The sequence below is a fragment of the Artemia sp. Qi Xiang Cuo genome, chromosome 14, assembly GCF_049724085.1.
Source record: "Artemia sp. Qi Xiang Cuo chromosome 14, ASM4972408v1, whole genome shotgun sequence".
Lineage (NCBI taxonomy): Eukaryota > Metazoa > Arthropoda > Branchiopoda > Anostraca > Artemiidae > Artemia > Artemia sp. Qi Xiang Cuo.
The window spans coordinates 34,173,392-34,191,169 of record NC_142807.1 but is presented as its reverse complement, the minus strand read 5'-3'; the positions used below and the strand labels follow the sequence as shown (position 1 = coordinate 34,191,169).

General features: G+C 36.0%; 1 protein-coding gene across 1 annotated transcript in view; it reads left to right on the top strand.

Moving 5' to 3' along the window:
* LOC148944395 (peptide chain release factor 1-like, mitochondrial) overlaps positions 1 to 17,778 on the top strand; it is a 28,552-nt gene that overhangs the window by 6,966 nt on the left and 3,808 nt on the right. Inside the window, exons 3-5 of the mRNA XM_089100274.1 lie at positions 544 to 727; positions 7,943 to 8,224; positions 9,632 to 9,756. Coding sequence (XP_088956400.1) covers positions 544 to 727; positions 7,943 to 8,224; positions 9,632 to 9,756 — 591 coding nt within the window. The remainder of the gene's footprint in view (positions 1 to 543; positions 728 to 7,942; positions 8,225 to 9,631; positions 9,757 to 17,778) is intronic.

Below are 17,778 nucleotides of genomic sequence, written 5' to 3'. Positions count from 1 at the left end.
TCTAGGATGGTATGTAGCAATTTAAGATAGGCCAAAAATAGAGACAAAATCGCCAAGCGATATATGGTATCGGTCATTTTCCTGTTTAACACTAGTGTCAGTTTCCTTTCTCATGAGTTTCCATTAGTCTTTACTCCTATACAGATACTATCTTTTTCCATTAGGTGAGCCTGTCTGGTGCTGTTGCTCTTGAAAGGAGCTAGTCTTAGAACATATATTTAAGATGAATTGTATAAGTTAATTTGAATATTAAACCAATTCAAATTTTTAAGTTAATCCATGCTTAGATTTCTGGAAATTCAGCTATTTTGGGAATTTTGGTAGTGTAGATTTTGGTATTCTCTGCAAAGTTTAAAATAAAAGTTAAAGACCTGTCCTGAATGAGTAATAGTCTACAACTGCTCTATAAGTATGTTACTATCTAGGTTTAAACTTTAAATTGAACTATTGTATCCAGTTAGACACGTTTAACTAGTCTACAAGTAGCGAATTGTGTTTATTGCGTTTATGACTTAACTTTGTAATACTCTGTTGTGTTTTAAGGCTTTGGATGCCCTTGTTCCTGAAGATGTTGTAGAAAGAAGTGACACTATTCTAGAAGTAAGCGCTGGTGTTGGTGGGCAAGAGGCTATGCTTTTCGCTGGAGAATTGTTTCATATGTATTCCTTATTTGCTGAGTTTAGACAATGGGAGTTCGAAGTCGCCTCATATGATGCAACTGAAATTGGTAATTAAAAATTAAAACAGATAATGTATTAAATAAAGGCATATCTGCGCGATTGTGGAGTCCATTTCCCTAAAAACCATGGTCAAAGTTTTTACTCTTTGTTAGGGAAGCGAGACACAAAATTATTCAAAAGCAGACAGTCTGAGACTCCCTTTTCTTTACTTCTTTTTTGCTCAAATTCTTTTTTTTAGTATATATACCTTTTTCTCAAAAGTTTCCGGAGATCACCATGACACTTTCCTTTGTATCACCCTCTGTGCTGGTATATTTGCCTTTAACGTAATTTACTAATGATGTTGTATGTTGCTAATACAACTACCATCAAATTATGGGGATGTGGGCTAAATCATCCTATTACTATTCCCAATTCTTTCCTTTGTCTTTTTTTCTCATATAGGTTAAGATTATCGAAAGATAAAACTGCGCAAAGTTTCTTAGTAAATTTGGTTATTCCCTTCTGTACTAGTGCTAATTACTATAATTGGTAATGCTTAGTAAAAGCTTTACGGGAATTGTTTTTACTGGGCAATAGTATGATTTTGATCAGTACATTCTGTTTCTAGAAAGCTATCAAAAGATCAGCGGGAATACGTCTGATAGTAACTGTTCATACTTATCATTTTAACCTAGATTTAGTTGCTAAAGCAGCGTTCACAAGCGTGTTTAGCTAGAACCCCATGTCTAGACACGTCTAGCCAGAATTCAAAGTCTAGGCAACGACCTTTCACAAGTAAAATTCGGCGCTTAGCTAGACAAGGTGCTTGGCTAGACATTGAGTTCTAGACTCTAGAACTCAATGTCTAGGATTTTCGATTATAGCCAATCAGAATGTGCCAAGTTCCACTATTTTCATTATTTTTGTTTACCTTTGTAAACTGAAATTTAGCTTTTGTTTTCTCATCAAGTGTTTTTTTCATTTTTAGTCAAATAGGCTACACCAGATACAAAAGTGAAGCCCACTAAGGCAATTGTTTCGCTCATCTCTAGTATCAGTTTGTGACAGTAAAAGAAAGGGTTGCAATTTTGAAATTTCTGCGCGCGTGAGCTCTCTGGATTGGCAATAATTTACAATTTGAAACTAAATTTGTAGTTTTAGCTAAGAACCGAATTTTACTTGTGAACGGTCGTATCCTAGACATTGGATTCTGGTTATACACGTGTCTAGACATGGGGTTCTAGCTAGACACGCTTGTGAACGCCGCTTAAAAGAAAGAATTGAGTGACAGCAAAAGTTCCTTATTTAAGAATGATTTTTCAATGTTTGAGGACAATTTCTTACCCACATACTTTCCAGTCTGTATCTCTGCTGCTTTTTGTTTATTACAAACATACTTCTGTAAAAAATCACTTTTGTTGAATTTATGTTCAGAATTTATGAAGGACTGAATTGATTTCTTTGCAGATCTTCTAGCTTTGTTAATGTTGTAATATTTTCTAAATATTACTTTGATTGAATACTTTATTTACATTTTTTGACTTTTGGCATTTTAAGGCAATCACTGTTTTGTTTTGCTGTGTCTTTATTCTCTTTTACCCATTTCTGTTGTAACTTTGTATGCTTAATGACATTTGTTATTTTTCTTTTTTGAGAACATTGAGACATTAATCATTCAAGAGATGATTAGACCGTACAATTGGCACAGATGTGTACGCGGGCTATCCAGAAAGTAACTTCCATCTTGGAATTAAAAATGAAAAACAAAACTAAACGAAGCATTGCTGGTAATTGAATGTTGATGGCCACACTATTTTATTTATAATTTGAGGCCCTTCAACTCTTTTGCCTTTAAATTTATTCACCGTAAAGATACAGTAACCCTTTCATTTATTTCTGCCACCCTAAGAGTTATACCACTTATTTAAGCCTGTCTATGGAATTGTGGAAACACTTCCATCATTGTGAACAGTTACGTCAGTTCACAAAAATTTAGGGATGGATAGGGGTGGTGAATCTCGAGTGTGATTGGATTTGACGTAACGAACGTTGTGAAGTAATAGCAGCAACTATAGAACTCATTTTTTCTCTGAAATCTGTTTTTTTAATGGTTCATCTTACGTTTTTGATATTTTATATCAACACGGAGTAATTGTTAAATAAATCTGAGGAAGTCCCGTAAAATCCTGCTGTTCCTGTAAAAAGAGCTGAATTACAAAATGTTGTAATTATGTAAATGTTGAATTACAAAACAAATAGTTGGAATAATCCAGCCAAACTTAGCTAACACAAAATCCAACTATCTAACTCAATCAAAGAGACTCAACCCAGCAAAGTTTAAGTCATAGAAACTAAACGCAGAAAAACTGAACCTGGCATGAACAACCAAACACAATATAACAAGCGGATCCATACCAGTTTTAACCAGGCCATATCAATCTACTTTACACAGGAAAATCGGCGACTCAACCTTATAAAATGATCATGTACAACTCAACTAAGAACTTGATATTTCGAAGCCGAAAAGAGGGACAAATATGTTGCTTCACATTTAACCTTGGCCAACTTATAATCACACAGCAGGAAATGGGTAAACTACCCATCCCCTCCTTCCCTCCCCAACAAACAAAAGCACAATCTGGTTCATCTTACGTTTTTGATATTAACATCTACACGGAGTAATCGTTAAATAAATCAGAGGAAGTCCCGTAAAATCCTGCCGTTCCTGTAAAAAGAGCTGAATTACGAATAGTTGGAATAACGTTCTTTGTATGAATTTTGGCTATAGCAAAAGTTTTGAAAATTCACAGCACACGAACAGGAAACAACAAAAATTAATCTCTGCCACTGCTGGATTTTTACTGAATCAACAAACACTCAGATGCATATATGACAACACTTGCCCAGCTCCTCTCCTTTAACAAATTGAAAGTCATGGTTACAGTAGTAGTTGGAAACTAGTGAAGAGCAAACCACGACCCAAAGTAGCCGAAATCTTCAGAGAATGTTTTTTAAGAAGCTGTCTGATGAGAGACATTTTCCAATGGATGTTGATCCAAAAATAATAACTAATGTTCAGATTTAACAGAATAATAGGACTTGTGATTTTTACAACAAATTCTTGGAAATTTCAAAAATAGCTTAAAACCCCTTAAAATTACATGAAATCGAAATACAAAGTGTACCATTGAATTATCATTGTCGAAGACCATGAACAGTACCGTATGTGCGACAGATTAAGCGGGAAATACAGAACTAGATGAATTTCAGCTATTAAAAGCTTATCATAAAAATAACTCTGTCTTCAGTTCGCAAAAATTTGATATAACATTCTTATAACTTTAATACAAATTCAAGTGATTCTATTGAACGCAAGGCCGTACCCAGAGGGGGGTGGGCTAGGGGGGGGGGGGGTTGAACCCTCTATGAAATGTTTGTCTGACTCGTAAAAACGTAGCAAAGATGGATTTAAACGAATTTTGTGTGCGTTTTTTGAGGTTTTTTGTGTAAAACTCCCCCCCCCCCGAAATTTTTTGGAGTAAAACCCCTCCGAAAAAAAAATCCTGGGTACGGCCTTGATTGAACGTATGCTTAAACCAAGCTTCCAAAATCTTATTATTTTATTTATGCAATCAACAAGACTCTTGTAATACAAGGCCGTCGTGCATGTTTACATGATTGACGATGATCTTCTCAGATTTTTTCAGTCACGGAATAATGGAATTGATTTAAAGCAGTATAAACATCTTTTTCATCGTACAAAGATGACCGATCGATTTTACCAAAGTCTGCCTTAAAAACTTGATATTGTCATGCGAACAGCTTAGGGATTTAATATGCTGATTTATCTGCTGTTTGCAAGTCTCGTGTGCTCAATCTTAAAAGAAGAAAAAATGGGGAAACGACCTAAAGTTTATGAAACCGGAACAAATGCTGATTTTGGGAAAGCTGGGAAAAAAAATTTTTTGCGTAACGTGAGTAGGTATTACCACTTTCAAATCAATGACATCTTTTCTAAGCGGAAAACCACTGTCAGTGTGAAAATCACCCAACAAAAAAAATATCTGAGCAAAAATCCCGTTACAGAACCAGAAAGTTCGGTTGTAAAGCTCCTCCACTAGGACTTAAGAATCGTGTGCAACGTTTATTTCTAGTAATAGCGATGCAAAGCATCTTCAAAATTTAGACTTAAATCAAAATTTCGAAATGAATCTCTTGTATAAATTACAAAACCTCCTCTTTTTTTTGTTTTTTAAGGTATCAAAATTTAGAAAGATAATTTAGGAGATCAATACGATTTGTCTTTTACTGATCTAAAAATGTTCACGAAGCCTAATACATACGGATATGCCACTTCAGCCAGAAGCTGGTTCTCCCCGTGAGACGAACACAGGCCCTGACAGTTCAGCTGATCAAAGAAAAGGATGATGGCTGGGATTTCCTTAGTAGTACTACGTTATCCGAAAATTGATTATGAGACTTGATATATATCTTATCTTTAAAAAAACAAAACTCAATTTCGTTAATTTCATCATTAAACAGAAGAACGTCATCATCATTGAACAGAATATCTATTCTATTTTTCTCCAGCTGGCTTATTCTGGCCAAATCTTAATGGTAAAAGTTTGTTTTGAAATCAAATTTGATGTACTGTTTTGATGGGTGGTTTAACATTTAAAATTTTTAATTCGTGAAAATGCTTCTAAACGTAATGACATTAAATGAACAAGTTAAACGAAAGAAAAACCGAGAAAAGTATCAGAGCTAAGCCATCAAAGTATCTATGTAAAACAGCTCTGTATTAAAAACACACAAAGAATGCTAAAATTAGGTATAGGACACAATCGTCAGAATACACCGTCCTTATCAACTCAGCAAGAATCTCAGATGCAAAACCAAAGTGAAGATTTCAGATACCATGTCGAAGAACATTTCAGGGAAACCAAAGTATTATTTGAGGCTTTATCTCCAAAGTTAAAAAAATATGAAGATTATAGATTGAATAGAGTGAAAAAGATTTTAGAAGAAGGGGAAAATATCAATGCGCAAAGTGCAATTAGTAGTGACAGAAAAAGTACTCTGAAATAATTAACATTAACATTTTCATAACCTCATAGAGTAGCTAGCTATATAGAAATATAGCTATTCTAAAAGGTTACGAAAGTGTTGTTTACTATCTTCTAGATCACACTTGCGCACAAATCGATATTAAAAATGACAAAGGTGAAACAAAATTGGACCTATTAGAAAAAAATTAGAAAACAGGAATAATTATGAATACATTGAACAGATAATAGAAAGAAAATTTGCTCAAATCATAAGACAGGAAATGGCGGATAAATATGAAGATTTGGAGTTCTGCTTAGTAGAAAGAGCAGGACGTACAAAATTATTTTAAAATTGGTAGAAAAGTTAACAGTAATTAGCTGTAAAAAAATTAGTAAGAAATATATTCTTGCGATTCAGGTTAAGCGCAAACAACGATGTTACCACAGACTGGTTTGATCTCATGTCCTCCAATTTAAAAGGAGAGTCCTTTAACCATACCACTGTGGTAACCATCAATGAACGACGCATTAGTGAATTTATGATTATTATGGAGCCATGAAAAAAAGGGGGGAACTATGACGATTTTTATTACAAATAATGTTAGACCGAAGAATGACGACTCTCCCATACATTTTCTTTCTTTTTTTGTGCCCCTATGTCTAAATTATAAGGACGTAGAACCAGAGGGCGCCTCATTTGACCACTAACTGAAAGTTCTAGTTCACTTCTCATGGTTCGAAAGGACTTGAGGGAAACCATCCCTACTCCCGTACTGTATCTACCAGCCGTTCATCACCAGCCTTTTAGCAGAAATGTGAGTATCTTGTTCTTGTTAAAACCTGAATCGTGGTAGAAATTTAGACCTGTTGTTTAGGATTGGAGGCACAAACTTTGTCACTTAGCCCCTCCAAACTTTCCCCTCTCTATTAACAGTTTGTTGGTTGTTTTTTGTTTTTTTTTAGCAGAAAGGTAGACATGTCCCACCTTGTTTAAGCTATAATTGTGCAAGGATTTTCAGTTTTAGTGATTGAAGGGAGAAAAGGTAACCTGTGGAAGCTAAATGCAAACATGAGATATTCGGTGTAGAAATGGATAAAGTCTAGGCGTCGGAATGACTTGGTGCAAAAACGAAGCAAGTACAAACTGCAGAATTTCGCAGTCATCATGGTTGCAGCGGTAGCTGCAACCTAGTAAAGGGTGAACCTCGGCCAATAGTAACCCAAAATTAACTATTTTGAAACTAGATCGGATCGAAACAAAAAGTAAACCATTCGAATCACCATGGCCAAAAACCCTATTAAGGAAACTTACAGTTCCTTGGCTTGAACGACAAAGAACTTTTTTGCATAGGAAACACTTATGTTTCCTCTTTTTTTCGTTTTTCCTTCTTCACTGCTAGCGGGGCACTGGAACATAATAGAGAGCTGTTTAAAGGTTCATTTTAAAGGACATTGCTGCATCTAGTGTCTTTTGTAATTAACAAAACACAATATCGAAAAAATGAAAGAATGTAAAAGTGAAATATAATTTGTTTATTTTGGATGTTGATACCCTAAAATCTAGTTCAATACTGAACTAGAAATCCTTAAATCTACATTACTCTTTGTGAACCTATATCCCACCTGAGGTAGTGGTGACAACCTTCTTGTGGTACCCCTGACAGTAGTAGGCTCAAATAAGTACATACTACCGCTAATATTAGTCACTGTTCAACCCCTGGCTGTCCTGCTCTGTATCGGTCCATAAAAGAAGGTATTTTGGGGAACACATTCCCGAGACTGAATAGACTTAAGCCTTAAATGGTTGCCAAAATCATGCTAAGGGGAAGGGATCCCCCTTGACATATGAAGTGCCGACCATGGTCCTTTAGTTTGAATGGTGTAATAACAGTGTCAGATTTGTATGAAGTGATTCACAGCTTTGTTGGGTTTTTTTTTTTCTGATTAAAAGAGGATTCTCTTCATTAGTGGTGTGGGCCCGCTGGTGTTATACATTATGGTTTTCTCTTATATACACAGTGTTCCACAAGTAGGTGTTTAAATTTTAGTTAATTGAGACATTTTTTTTTATTAAAAATTAATTTTGGATGCTTCCCAAAACTGGTGATCCTGGTCCAAATACCTGGATTTTCATGCCTTTTAATATATCTTTTTTCCAATAATTTTCCAAAATTCTTGGTGGAACTCCCTTCTATGTGTATTGGAGGGGCTAACTATTTGTTATTTTTACAGGAGGTATTAGAAAAGCATCTGCGTCTATAACGGGTACTAATGTCTTCAAGTACCTCCGTTATGAGGGTGGGATTCACCGGGTACAAAGAGTTCCAAAAACAGAGAGCAAAGGTCGTGTTCACACCAGTACAGCTGCGACTATTGTGCTACCCCAGCCTACAGAACTTGTTGTTGATATACATCCTAAAGATATGAAGATAGAAACAAAAAGGGCTAGTGGAGCAGGTGGACAACATGTAAATACAACAGATAGTGCTGTTCGAATCGTCCATCTTCCAACAGGTAAGGATGTCCAAACAAGTTTGAAGAAAACCATTTCTTCGCACTTGTTTGAATTATTTAGTCTCGCAAATTTAAAGAATATTTTAAGACACTTTAATGTTATAATTAAAGTAAAAAAAATGAAAATGTAAAAAAATTTGCGCCATATTTTCTTCGGATGAGGTAACTGTGATGACCTGTGTCTTTCAGCCAGAGGACGTAAAAGGCTACCCTAATTTGAGGGTTTTTTTTTCGAATGGGCTGGGTGAAAGCACATTCAAATTGTGACTGCTTTTAGAACGGAGAACTTTGTGAGGATGAGGGATGTACAGTTTTGGTTCTGCTAATTCGAAACGTGCTGTGTTTCGAATCCCAAATGCTACAGGAGATCCTAATAAAACTGAAAGATGGCTCGTTTTCTATGCAGTAATTAGTAAACAGTTGTTTTTTAACGAAAGTTTCTGATCCCTTCAAGTCACAAAAAATAAATGTTTATGCCGAAAGCTCCAGTTTCTGTTTGTGACGAAAGATAATTTTTCTTTTTTTAATCAAAACGCTCTATCTGTGTCGACAACCAAATAGAAGACTGGAAAACTTATAAGGCTAGTCGAGGGAGCCTTCTTATCTTAAAAGGCAGGCACTATGTATTTTAGGTGTCTTTAGATTGTGTATTCCTAATTTAGTCTTGGGCTCCCAGATTTACATTTTTGCCGGGTAATTTGGATTTTTTTTTTTTTAAATGTGTTATGCTACACCATTCAGAAGCCAGATTGCAAAGGTCCTGATTTTTGCCGTTAAATGACATGATTGGCTCTTAACTCTGTGTATTCGCAAAGAAATTAACATAAATGTAAGCTTCAACTAAAATATGTCGGAGTGTGCCGATAATATACAAATTAGTACGAATACAGTAATAACAACTTTTCAAATAAAACAAAAAACAGTTGGTAAATTTTGTTCCTTTACGTAAATATTTCATTTTTAGATTGTTGCACTTCCGTATCAATCTTAAACTTCCTGCGTAATTTTTGATAATGCTTACTGTATCTAGTGTAAAGTACTTGTACGCAAGATTTTCTGTAAAATAAAAGAACTAACTTAGTGTTAGCCAATCACTTCAAAATGTTTGTGAACACTAAATGATAAACATGAAAATGCGACTATCTGAACTTTCTGGTCGGAATACATAAAACTGAGGCTCTGATTGTCTAATCTATAACATCTCTTTATCCTCCTATAATGGACAAGAAATTGAGTCGATCAGAAAAAGAAATGGAAAGATTATAAATAACTTCATCCGAGTAAATGTGTATAACTCCGATTAGTCGTAGAGATTTTTATGCATTTAATTTTTGTTACCTAAATTTTGCCGAGATGTTCTTTCGTCGGTCTCATTGTGTCGAAACTCGTTTTGCTCAAGTTTTAAAGGGATTACTGCTGAACGATCCCAACTACAGAATAAAGAAACTGCCATGAAAACTCTACGTGCAAAAATTTACCAAAGACAATTAGACGAACATCTGGAAAAGTCTAGCAGGGCAAGGAAACTTCAGGTTTGTATTTGCTCTTGCCATGCTAAATACAGGACTGTCACTAATTAGGTACCTAAATTATGTGCTTAGGTACCTAAAATCCCTAAAAGTTCCTAAAACTGCAGAAGGTCCCTGAAAGTCCCTTAAACAGCTCTCAAATCCCTAATTCCTTTTTGCAAGATTGAATCATGTCACTACTTCAGCCAAGAAGCAATTTTAGTGTGTTAGTGACCATTAGTGTTCTGAAGACTGCAGAATAATTAACACTACAGCGTCAAAGTATTCTTGATTTTGATGGATGCAAAGATTTGATACCCTCTGCCACTAGAGTCACTTAAGATGCAGCGCTTTTTTGTATTCTTTTTTTTTTAGATACGTATGACCGGAGGTTTGATATTTTTCCTCAGACCGCTCTTAATGGACTTATAACTTCACCAAAGTAGCCACTGATGACATAGGGATTAGATACCCTTACGTATCTAATCCCTATGTCATTATTGCAGTGGTAGCTAAAACTTAGGAACCAACAATCCTCTGGCCATAGTAACCGAAAAATTAAAAAACGGTTTAAAAAAATGAATGCCAAAACATACTCAACTAAAAGAAATCCAGGAATGATAATTGTTATTCACTTTTAACTCGACATTACCTTGTAGCCTCGGATTTTTTTGGAATTTCAAAAAAAAAACGCCTGAAACCTCTCGAAAATGGCCTTAAATCAAAAATTACACCACTGGAATCGCCATGTTCGAAAAACTTTCATTAGAGGTTATCCTCTAATGAAGAGGATAGAATCTCTGGAATGTTCTGGAATAATCTCCGGAACGGGTTGATCTATGAGGCTGGGTTGACCCTCTTTACAGAGGTCTTTTTAAGGGTATTGTAAGGATTGGGGTATTGCAGGATTGTCATCAGGTCTCTAAAATTGGAGGAGGTCCTTGAAAGTCCCTAAAAGTCTCTTTGTGTGTTAGTGACCATTAGTGTCCTGAGGACTGCATACTAATTTCAGGGCTACAGCGTGCAATTCTTCTTGATAATGATGGACGAAAAGGTTTAACGCCATATGCCTGTGGAGTCACTTAAGCTGCTGGCCTTTTTGTTTTCGTTGTTTTAGATATATATCACAGGAGGCTCGATATTTTTTCTCAGCTTGCTCTTAATAGACTAACAACTTTGCCAAAGTAGCCATTGATATCGGACTCTTACCTACTTAATCGTTATATCATTGTTGCAGCGGTAGCAGAAACCTAGTAAAGAACAATTCTCGGCCCATAGTAACCGAAAAATAAAAAATGGTTTAAGGAAAAAAAATTATGCTACTAAGTACTCAACTAATAAAAATCCAGGAGTGATAACTGTTATTAACTTTTAACTCAACAGTTATTTGGTATCTCAAAAATTTTCCTTCGTAATTTTGAAAAAAAACGCCTGAAACCTGTCGAAGAGGGCGTCAGGTCAAATAGTACACCACTGGAGTCACCATTTCTGAAAATCCTTCATTACAGTTTTATAGCCCCTCCACCTTTCAAGAAGAGAAACCGAGAGCACCGCTGTGTCTTCCTTTTTTTCTTTTTTTATCCTCGTGCCTTCTTGGTGAATTTGGGGGATTTTGTTCAAATTTTCATCATTAAAGGTTATTACTTTTTCCCTGGCTGGCCTGTCCGGATTGAGGACTATAGAAAAATCCAAGGGAAAACTGGCGTTCCTAAGTTTAGTTTTATCAAACATGTACCAACCCCTTGGTTGTTGATCGCTCCTGTTGCTACTAGAATGATAGGGCAATGGCCAATGGCCAGCCTTTATTGAGTATTTTACCGTGTTTGTCCCTAAGAAGAGCGTAAGCCTGATGGAATCCTTCGCTTTTAAAGATATCGCAAAACTAATCAAACAGTCGAATTTGAAGGAAGAATGTCAGTTCCTGATAGACAGTTGGGAAATTTTTACACGATTCACTCAGATTAGGTTAAATTTTTTGCTTCGGCACAAAGTAATGCCGCACTAGCTTGTATAAAAAGGCCTTCTAAAATCAACCGCATTGGTTTGTTGTCAATAAAGAGAATTAAGTTTAGTTCAATCTGAAAAAAGTGGCTTGTTGCTGCAGTGAGTTGTTAGTAGTAGTAGAAGCAGTTAATCAGAAAAAGTGTATTTTGATGCTGACTTTAAGGAACATATCTTTTCTCTTTTTTTATTCTACTTAGGATATATCATTTTAAAAATTCTTGAGGGGTCAACAACTACAACATCTAATCGATGATGAAGAAAGAATAACCGAAGTGTTGCTGCTGCCACAAAACTTTTTTGACGAGGCCAGAGACTACTGCAACACTTCACGTTGTCCTTGCAATGTAAATCTTGGTAAACCTTGCCTTTAAGTGGGTTGGGCAGTAGTTTGGTCAACGATTCACGCTGCGATGTACAAGTAATACTACAGGCTTTTTAGTACCATATGAAGTTTCACATCAAGACACCATTTTGCTAATTTTGGGACCCAAACGAATATAAAGTCGGGATCACTGTATACTGTAGCGTCTTCCTTTTCCAAATATGATACACATTTCATACCACGCGTACTTGCTCTGAGCAATTACGTCACAACCTTAGTTTAGTTGCTAGTGGTCGGACAAAAAAACAGGTTTCTCCATAGGCTTGTCGTGATTAGCCTATTTCCATAGGATCATCGGAATCGCGCGTGCGCGAAGGCGAAGTATGAATTTTGTGTGGTTTTAAATGTGTTTCACTTCTTTTTTTTACGGAGAGTATAGCCTTTGTCGATACTGTATTATATTCTCTCTACTATGGTTGGGATAGCAACTTGCTAATTCCGGTACCCTAGGAAAATTAAAGAATTAAATGGATGACGTTTCCCTCTGTGTACACTAGCAGTTGGATTAATGTAAAGTTGGACTCAAAGTTTATTGATGCAGTGGTTGGTCCTACTAATTGAGCAAATAATGGGTAGAGACAGTGCATAAATCGCAAATTAACAGCAAAAATAGAAATGAACAAGATATTGATTTAGTAGTTGTCGTCAAAGAGAGGAGGGAAATTCATGTCTTTTCAAGTTTCCTTGATGTAAAGAGAGAAGGAGATGAACCGGAAAATATCTTACCAATGTATATTATGGCATGCAAACCGATTATAGTGGTTTGTCAACTTAAGGGAATTCGTCTTTATTTCGATTTTGCGGCTACAAGAAGCTTAAACTTCGGGCACAAATTTTCAGTTTGTCATTTTCCTCCAGTGTAAAAAATTTACATATAAACTTTCAGGTCCCCTAAGACTTATTGATGCTATAAAATGATCTTTTTTTTTAACTTGAATGAATTGAGACTAAACAAGTTAATAACAGAAAGTAAAACGTTATTTTAGGAAATGGTGAAAATCAAATATTGTCTGATTTGATCCTAGCTTACAAAAATTTACTGTCGATAATCCAGCTATCACTAATCTATTTTTATCTCCTGTTTTTCCTTATGGTACCCTACCTTTCTCTATTTTGGATGCCTTTAGGTCCAGAAAAATGAAGTATTCATGCCACTACCTTATATGCAGGGAGATGCAATCTGTTTAAATTTTTTTTATCTTGGGTTCCTGAATTAGCAAGCTGCTTTGATTCTGATTTTCTGATGTGATATTCTGATTTTATTATATTGTTTTCCTAAGGTACTAGAATTAATAAACTACTATGCTGACCTTATATGCATTTAGTGCATGAAATTAGCAACGATCACCCTACTACATTGCAAAAAAGGAGAGGCGCTTTTTTTCGTTTTCTTAGGGTACCCAAATTAGCAAAGCTGTTACCCCGACCTGACTCGTTTGGTACCCGGTCAGTTTTTATCTTGACGTAAGTTATTGGTCTATAGCAAGTAAAGAAGCGTTGATATTACGACCAGTGAGTTTCATTCTTGTTTGAACAGCCCTGATAAGACATTACTAAAATGCAGTTTATTTTTTCAGGTTATTTACCTATGCTTAATACACAAACATTTTGAGGGAAATAGACAAATAGCTTTAACGCACAAGATTTTTGTTCTGAAATTGAAGGATAGAGATTATTTCAGAAAAGTATCTAACGATTGGGACTGACAACCATCGTGAGGTGAAGGGAAAGAATGTTATGTCAGCTGTGTTGCGGAACAATACTGCTGACTCCTTGTTTTTTTTTTTTTTTTTTTTTTTTTTTTTTTTTTTTTTGCATCTCACAATCAGGGGTTTGTAATTTGATAACGGTAAAACATGGACTTCATAAAATATTCCAAACACTATTTAAGCAGTAAAGAAAATTTCCTCTTAAGTACGTAAATTTTTTAGTCATCTCCCCCCCCCCCCCTCAACAAAAACTAATATTTTCCACCCTACTAAAAATTATAAAATGGAAGAAAACAGATTTTTAAAAAGATTTTAGAATTTCGTTTAATATGGTGGTAAATCTAAATGAATCATCGCTATGTCAAATGACATTATGATTTATGGTTCGATTTTGAATTACCACCATCTAAAGTGAAGCTCTGGCATTTTTTTGACAAAGCATACTTGTTAGGGATCTTGTAGGAATGCAGTAAAAAAGGGAATCGAATACACAACCATGGCCCAAACTAACCAGTTTGCACAATAGATCCATTCTTGAGTTAATCAACATAGCCTACTAAACAAGACCAGATGTATTTAGTATGTTGTCCAGTCCTTGAGTTTAATTCACAAAACAGGCCTTAAAAATGTAAAACAGCAAAATTTTTTTAAGTAAGAAGCCTGTTGTGAAATGTAAAGCTCGTGAACTTTCTGAGATGGATATACCCTGCGAAAGAACCTTTGGGTCCATTCAGGAAAGTTCCATTCACACAGCAAATTTTTCCGAGTTTTCAAGCTGTTTTTCTATGTTTTGCAGAAGTGTTAATAATATTAACAGGTTTTGTAAATTGGTCCATATTGTTAGTTCCTAAAAAAGTCCCTATTTTCTGAAAAAGTCCCTCAAAAGCTTATGTTTACTGTTTCAGCTAGCCAAAACCTTACCGTCTGCAGGTTTTCATTATTTGATAGGTTCGGTGTTGTCTGCCCTGTCATCTTTTTTTCATGGTATGAAGTAACTTAATTGCTTAGATAGCGGTTACTCTTGATTCCAAAATTTGAAATGTATAGTCAAATGTATTGTAAAATGTTCTGATTCAGGAAAGGCCGGTTTAGGTGCACTCATTGATGTTTGAATTCAGATGCTACAGAGCAGGTTATTATTATATTGAGAAATTAGTTGTTGTATCTTAGAGTGCATTCATTTCAAGTTGAAGGTGCTGCAGACCTATTAGCCTATCTCTAGTCAGGAACACATCATTTTTTCTATCGTCAAAAAGATTTTAGAATTTCGTTTAATATGGTGGTAAATCTAAATGAATCATCGCTATGTCAAATGACATTATGATTTATGGTTCAATTTTGAATTACCACCATCTAAAGTGAAGCTCTGGCATTTTTTTGACAGTATAGATAAAAATCGTAATCTCGCCTGACTTACTGACCATTCATATTGAATTGCCGCCATATTAAACGGAACTCCAAAGTCTTTTTGAAGATAGAAAAAATCTTGTTTTCCTGGCTGCATATAGACCCCGGTGCCGCGCCGATACGGGAAGGCTGACGGTGGCGGGGGCGAAAAATAGTAGTGCCACCGCCGGTAATATGTCGGTGGTGCGCCACCGGTGCGATCATTGTTGACCGCAAACATTTATGGTTTGATCAGTCTTTCTCAATTTCTAGCTTTAATTTACAACAGATTTGGGCCTATTCATGTGTTAGAAACTTCGCGAGTCGCTGGCTGGACGCTGGTCTTCTTCAAAAATAGGCCAGCTGGCTGGACGCCGATTTTCAAAAAATAGCAGTGCCACCGCCGGTAATATGTCGGCGGCGCGCCACCGGTGCGATCATTGTTGACCGCAAAGATTTATGGTTTGATCAGTCTTTCCCAATTTATAGCTTTAATTTACAACAGATTTGGGCCTATTCATGTGTTAGAAACTTCGCGTGTCGCTGGCTGGACGCTGGTCTTCTTCGTTATTCATCAAGAGAAGTAGAAATTTGGTAGAAATGAAATAGCTGTGGTATTTTAAAACCCTTTCATAATAGCTGAAATATCTAACAGCTATGTATTCCTAACAGAATTAATTAATAAAATTAGTAGTATTTTTTCATCGAGGTACCGTCACCACCGAGAAGAACTGTCACCATTTACATCACAGCTGGGTTGGTAGGAAACTCTTTCCCCTTAGCTTTCATATAATCAAACATCCAGAAGGAATATGGAAGGTATATCCCCTTTCAATCCAGATTGTTTTGATAATGAAGATCTGTGCTCTCAAAGACAAACCAACCAAATATATTTTTAGTCCATGAAGCTGGTGGAAAATTTCCAAGCTCACTAGAGGTTCTAACTCCAGCCCCATCCCTACCTACACTGTCATTCTCTCACCCAATGCTTTCAGTAAGCCCGACGATTTTGCAGGCATTCTGAAATAGGATAGTCACACCTGAACAAGTACAACCACATCCCAGCACCACCAAAAAATAAAATGCTTCAAGGAAGAAAGGAGGGCAGAACAAAAGTGCTCACTGATACATCAGTGAAGGCCAACATTAAAGCTGCCTTTGCTACAAGGAAGGCAGAGAAGAGGTGAAAAAGAAAAAATGAAGCAACAAAAGTGAGCAAAACAAAGAAGCAGGCTGTAAAGAGATTTGATGAAAAGACAGTACTGAGGGCATGGGTGCCCATATGAGGGGCAGAGGGGGGCTCCAGACCCCCCTGGCTGAATGATGCTGCCTTATATTTTATATTTTTGTATTGAGATTTCTATTATACAGCATTGGAAGTGCCGAGTAGACCAGCTAAGGCCCCCCCCTAAAATTCAGCTTATGGGTGCCAATGACTGAGGGTGAAAATGGAACTGAAAAGGTTCAGACAGTGACTTTTGATGACAACTCAGACAATTCTCTTGGGTAAGATAGTGAAAATGAATGTGAACTTAGTTTTGATTTGGGTTGCAGTTGATAACTTTGTAAAAGTCATCTATGAGGGCCATTAGAGAGAAGGTAGAACCTACTGCAGAGGTCAGTTTAACGACTATAAGTGGTGGGAGAGGTAATGTGTGAAAGTGACTGGTACAGCCAGATCATATCTGCTACATGAAAGAGTATGGTAAAAAAAACCAGTAAATGGACGGTGTGTGATCTTGGACGAATGTTTTGACTAAAATGTATCTTCCCTAAACAAGTACAGCAGGATCTTAATCTTGGAACTGATGCAGATAGTTGATATTGGATGACTACAATCTTATAGCCAAGCCTATTAAATATGATTACTTTTTTTCACAACACGTATCAGTGATTGAATCTGTCCATGATGAGATGCATCAATTTTAAGATCCTTTGTCCAAGATTGGGTAGTAGCCTATTTTCCGAGATTAGACTAAAGCTAAAAATTTCTAATTGTTATTAGGCCTCTACTATTAACTGTTGTGCATTTAAAATAGTTACCATTGTAAACAAGTTAAATATTTAAGCTAATGAAACATTTTTGAAGATAATTTAGACAGATTTAGTAGCGAAAAATTGATTGTCCAGGTGGTATAATAGATATAACTATTGAGATGGTGATTAGGGAGACGTGCATTTGTAGTCTCCTTCTCATTCATTTCTGTCGATGTTGAAATAGGTCTTGCTCCTGTAATTAGACACCCCCTAGTCTGCTCCTAGTTATTACACCTCCAGTGGGTTTATGACAAATTAGTTCTTTAGTTTCTGAAGGATTTCTGACAGTTTTCTCTTGTAGAAAGATGCTCGGCTGAGAGTTTGTTTGCATACTTAGCTTGCTTTCGCTTTCAGAGCATTTTTATGCTGAATAACGGGGAAGCGCAATCTTAGAAATTAGTGGTTGAAGGAGTAAGACGATGTTGATCATTTACATGGTGATTGGTGCACGTTTGATCCACACAAAAAAAAACAAGTTTCCTCTGTTGTGCTAAAAGCTTTATTACTCTCAAATTTTTTTCTAAAAGT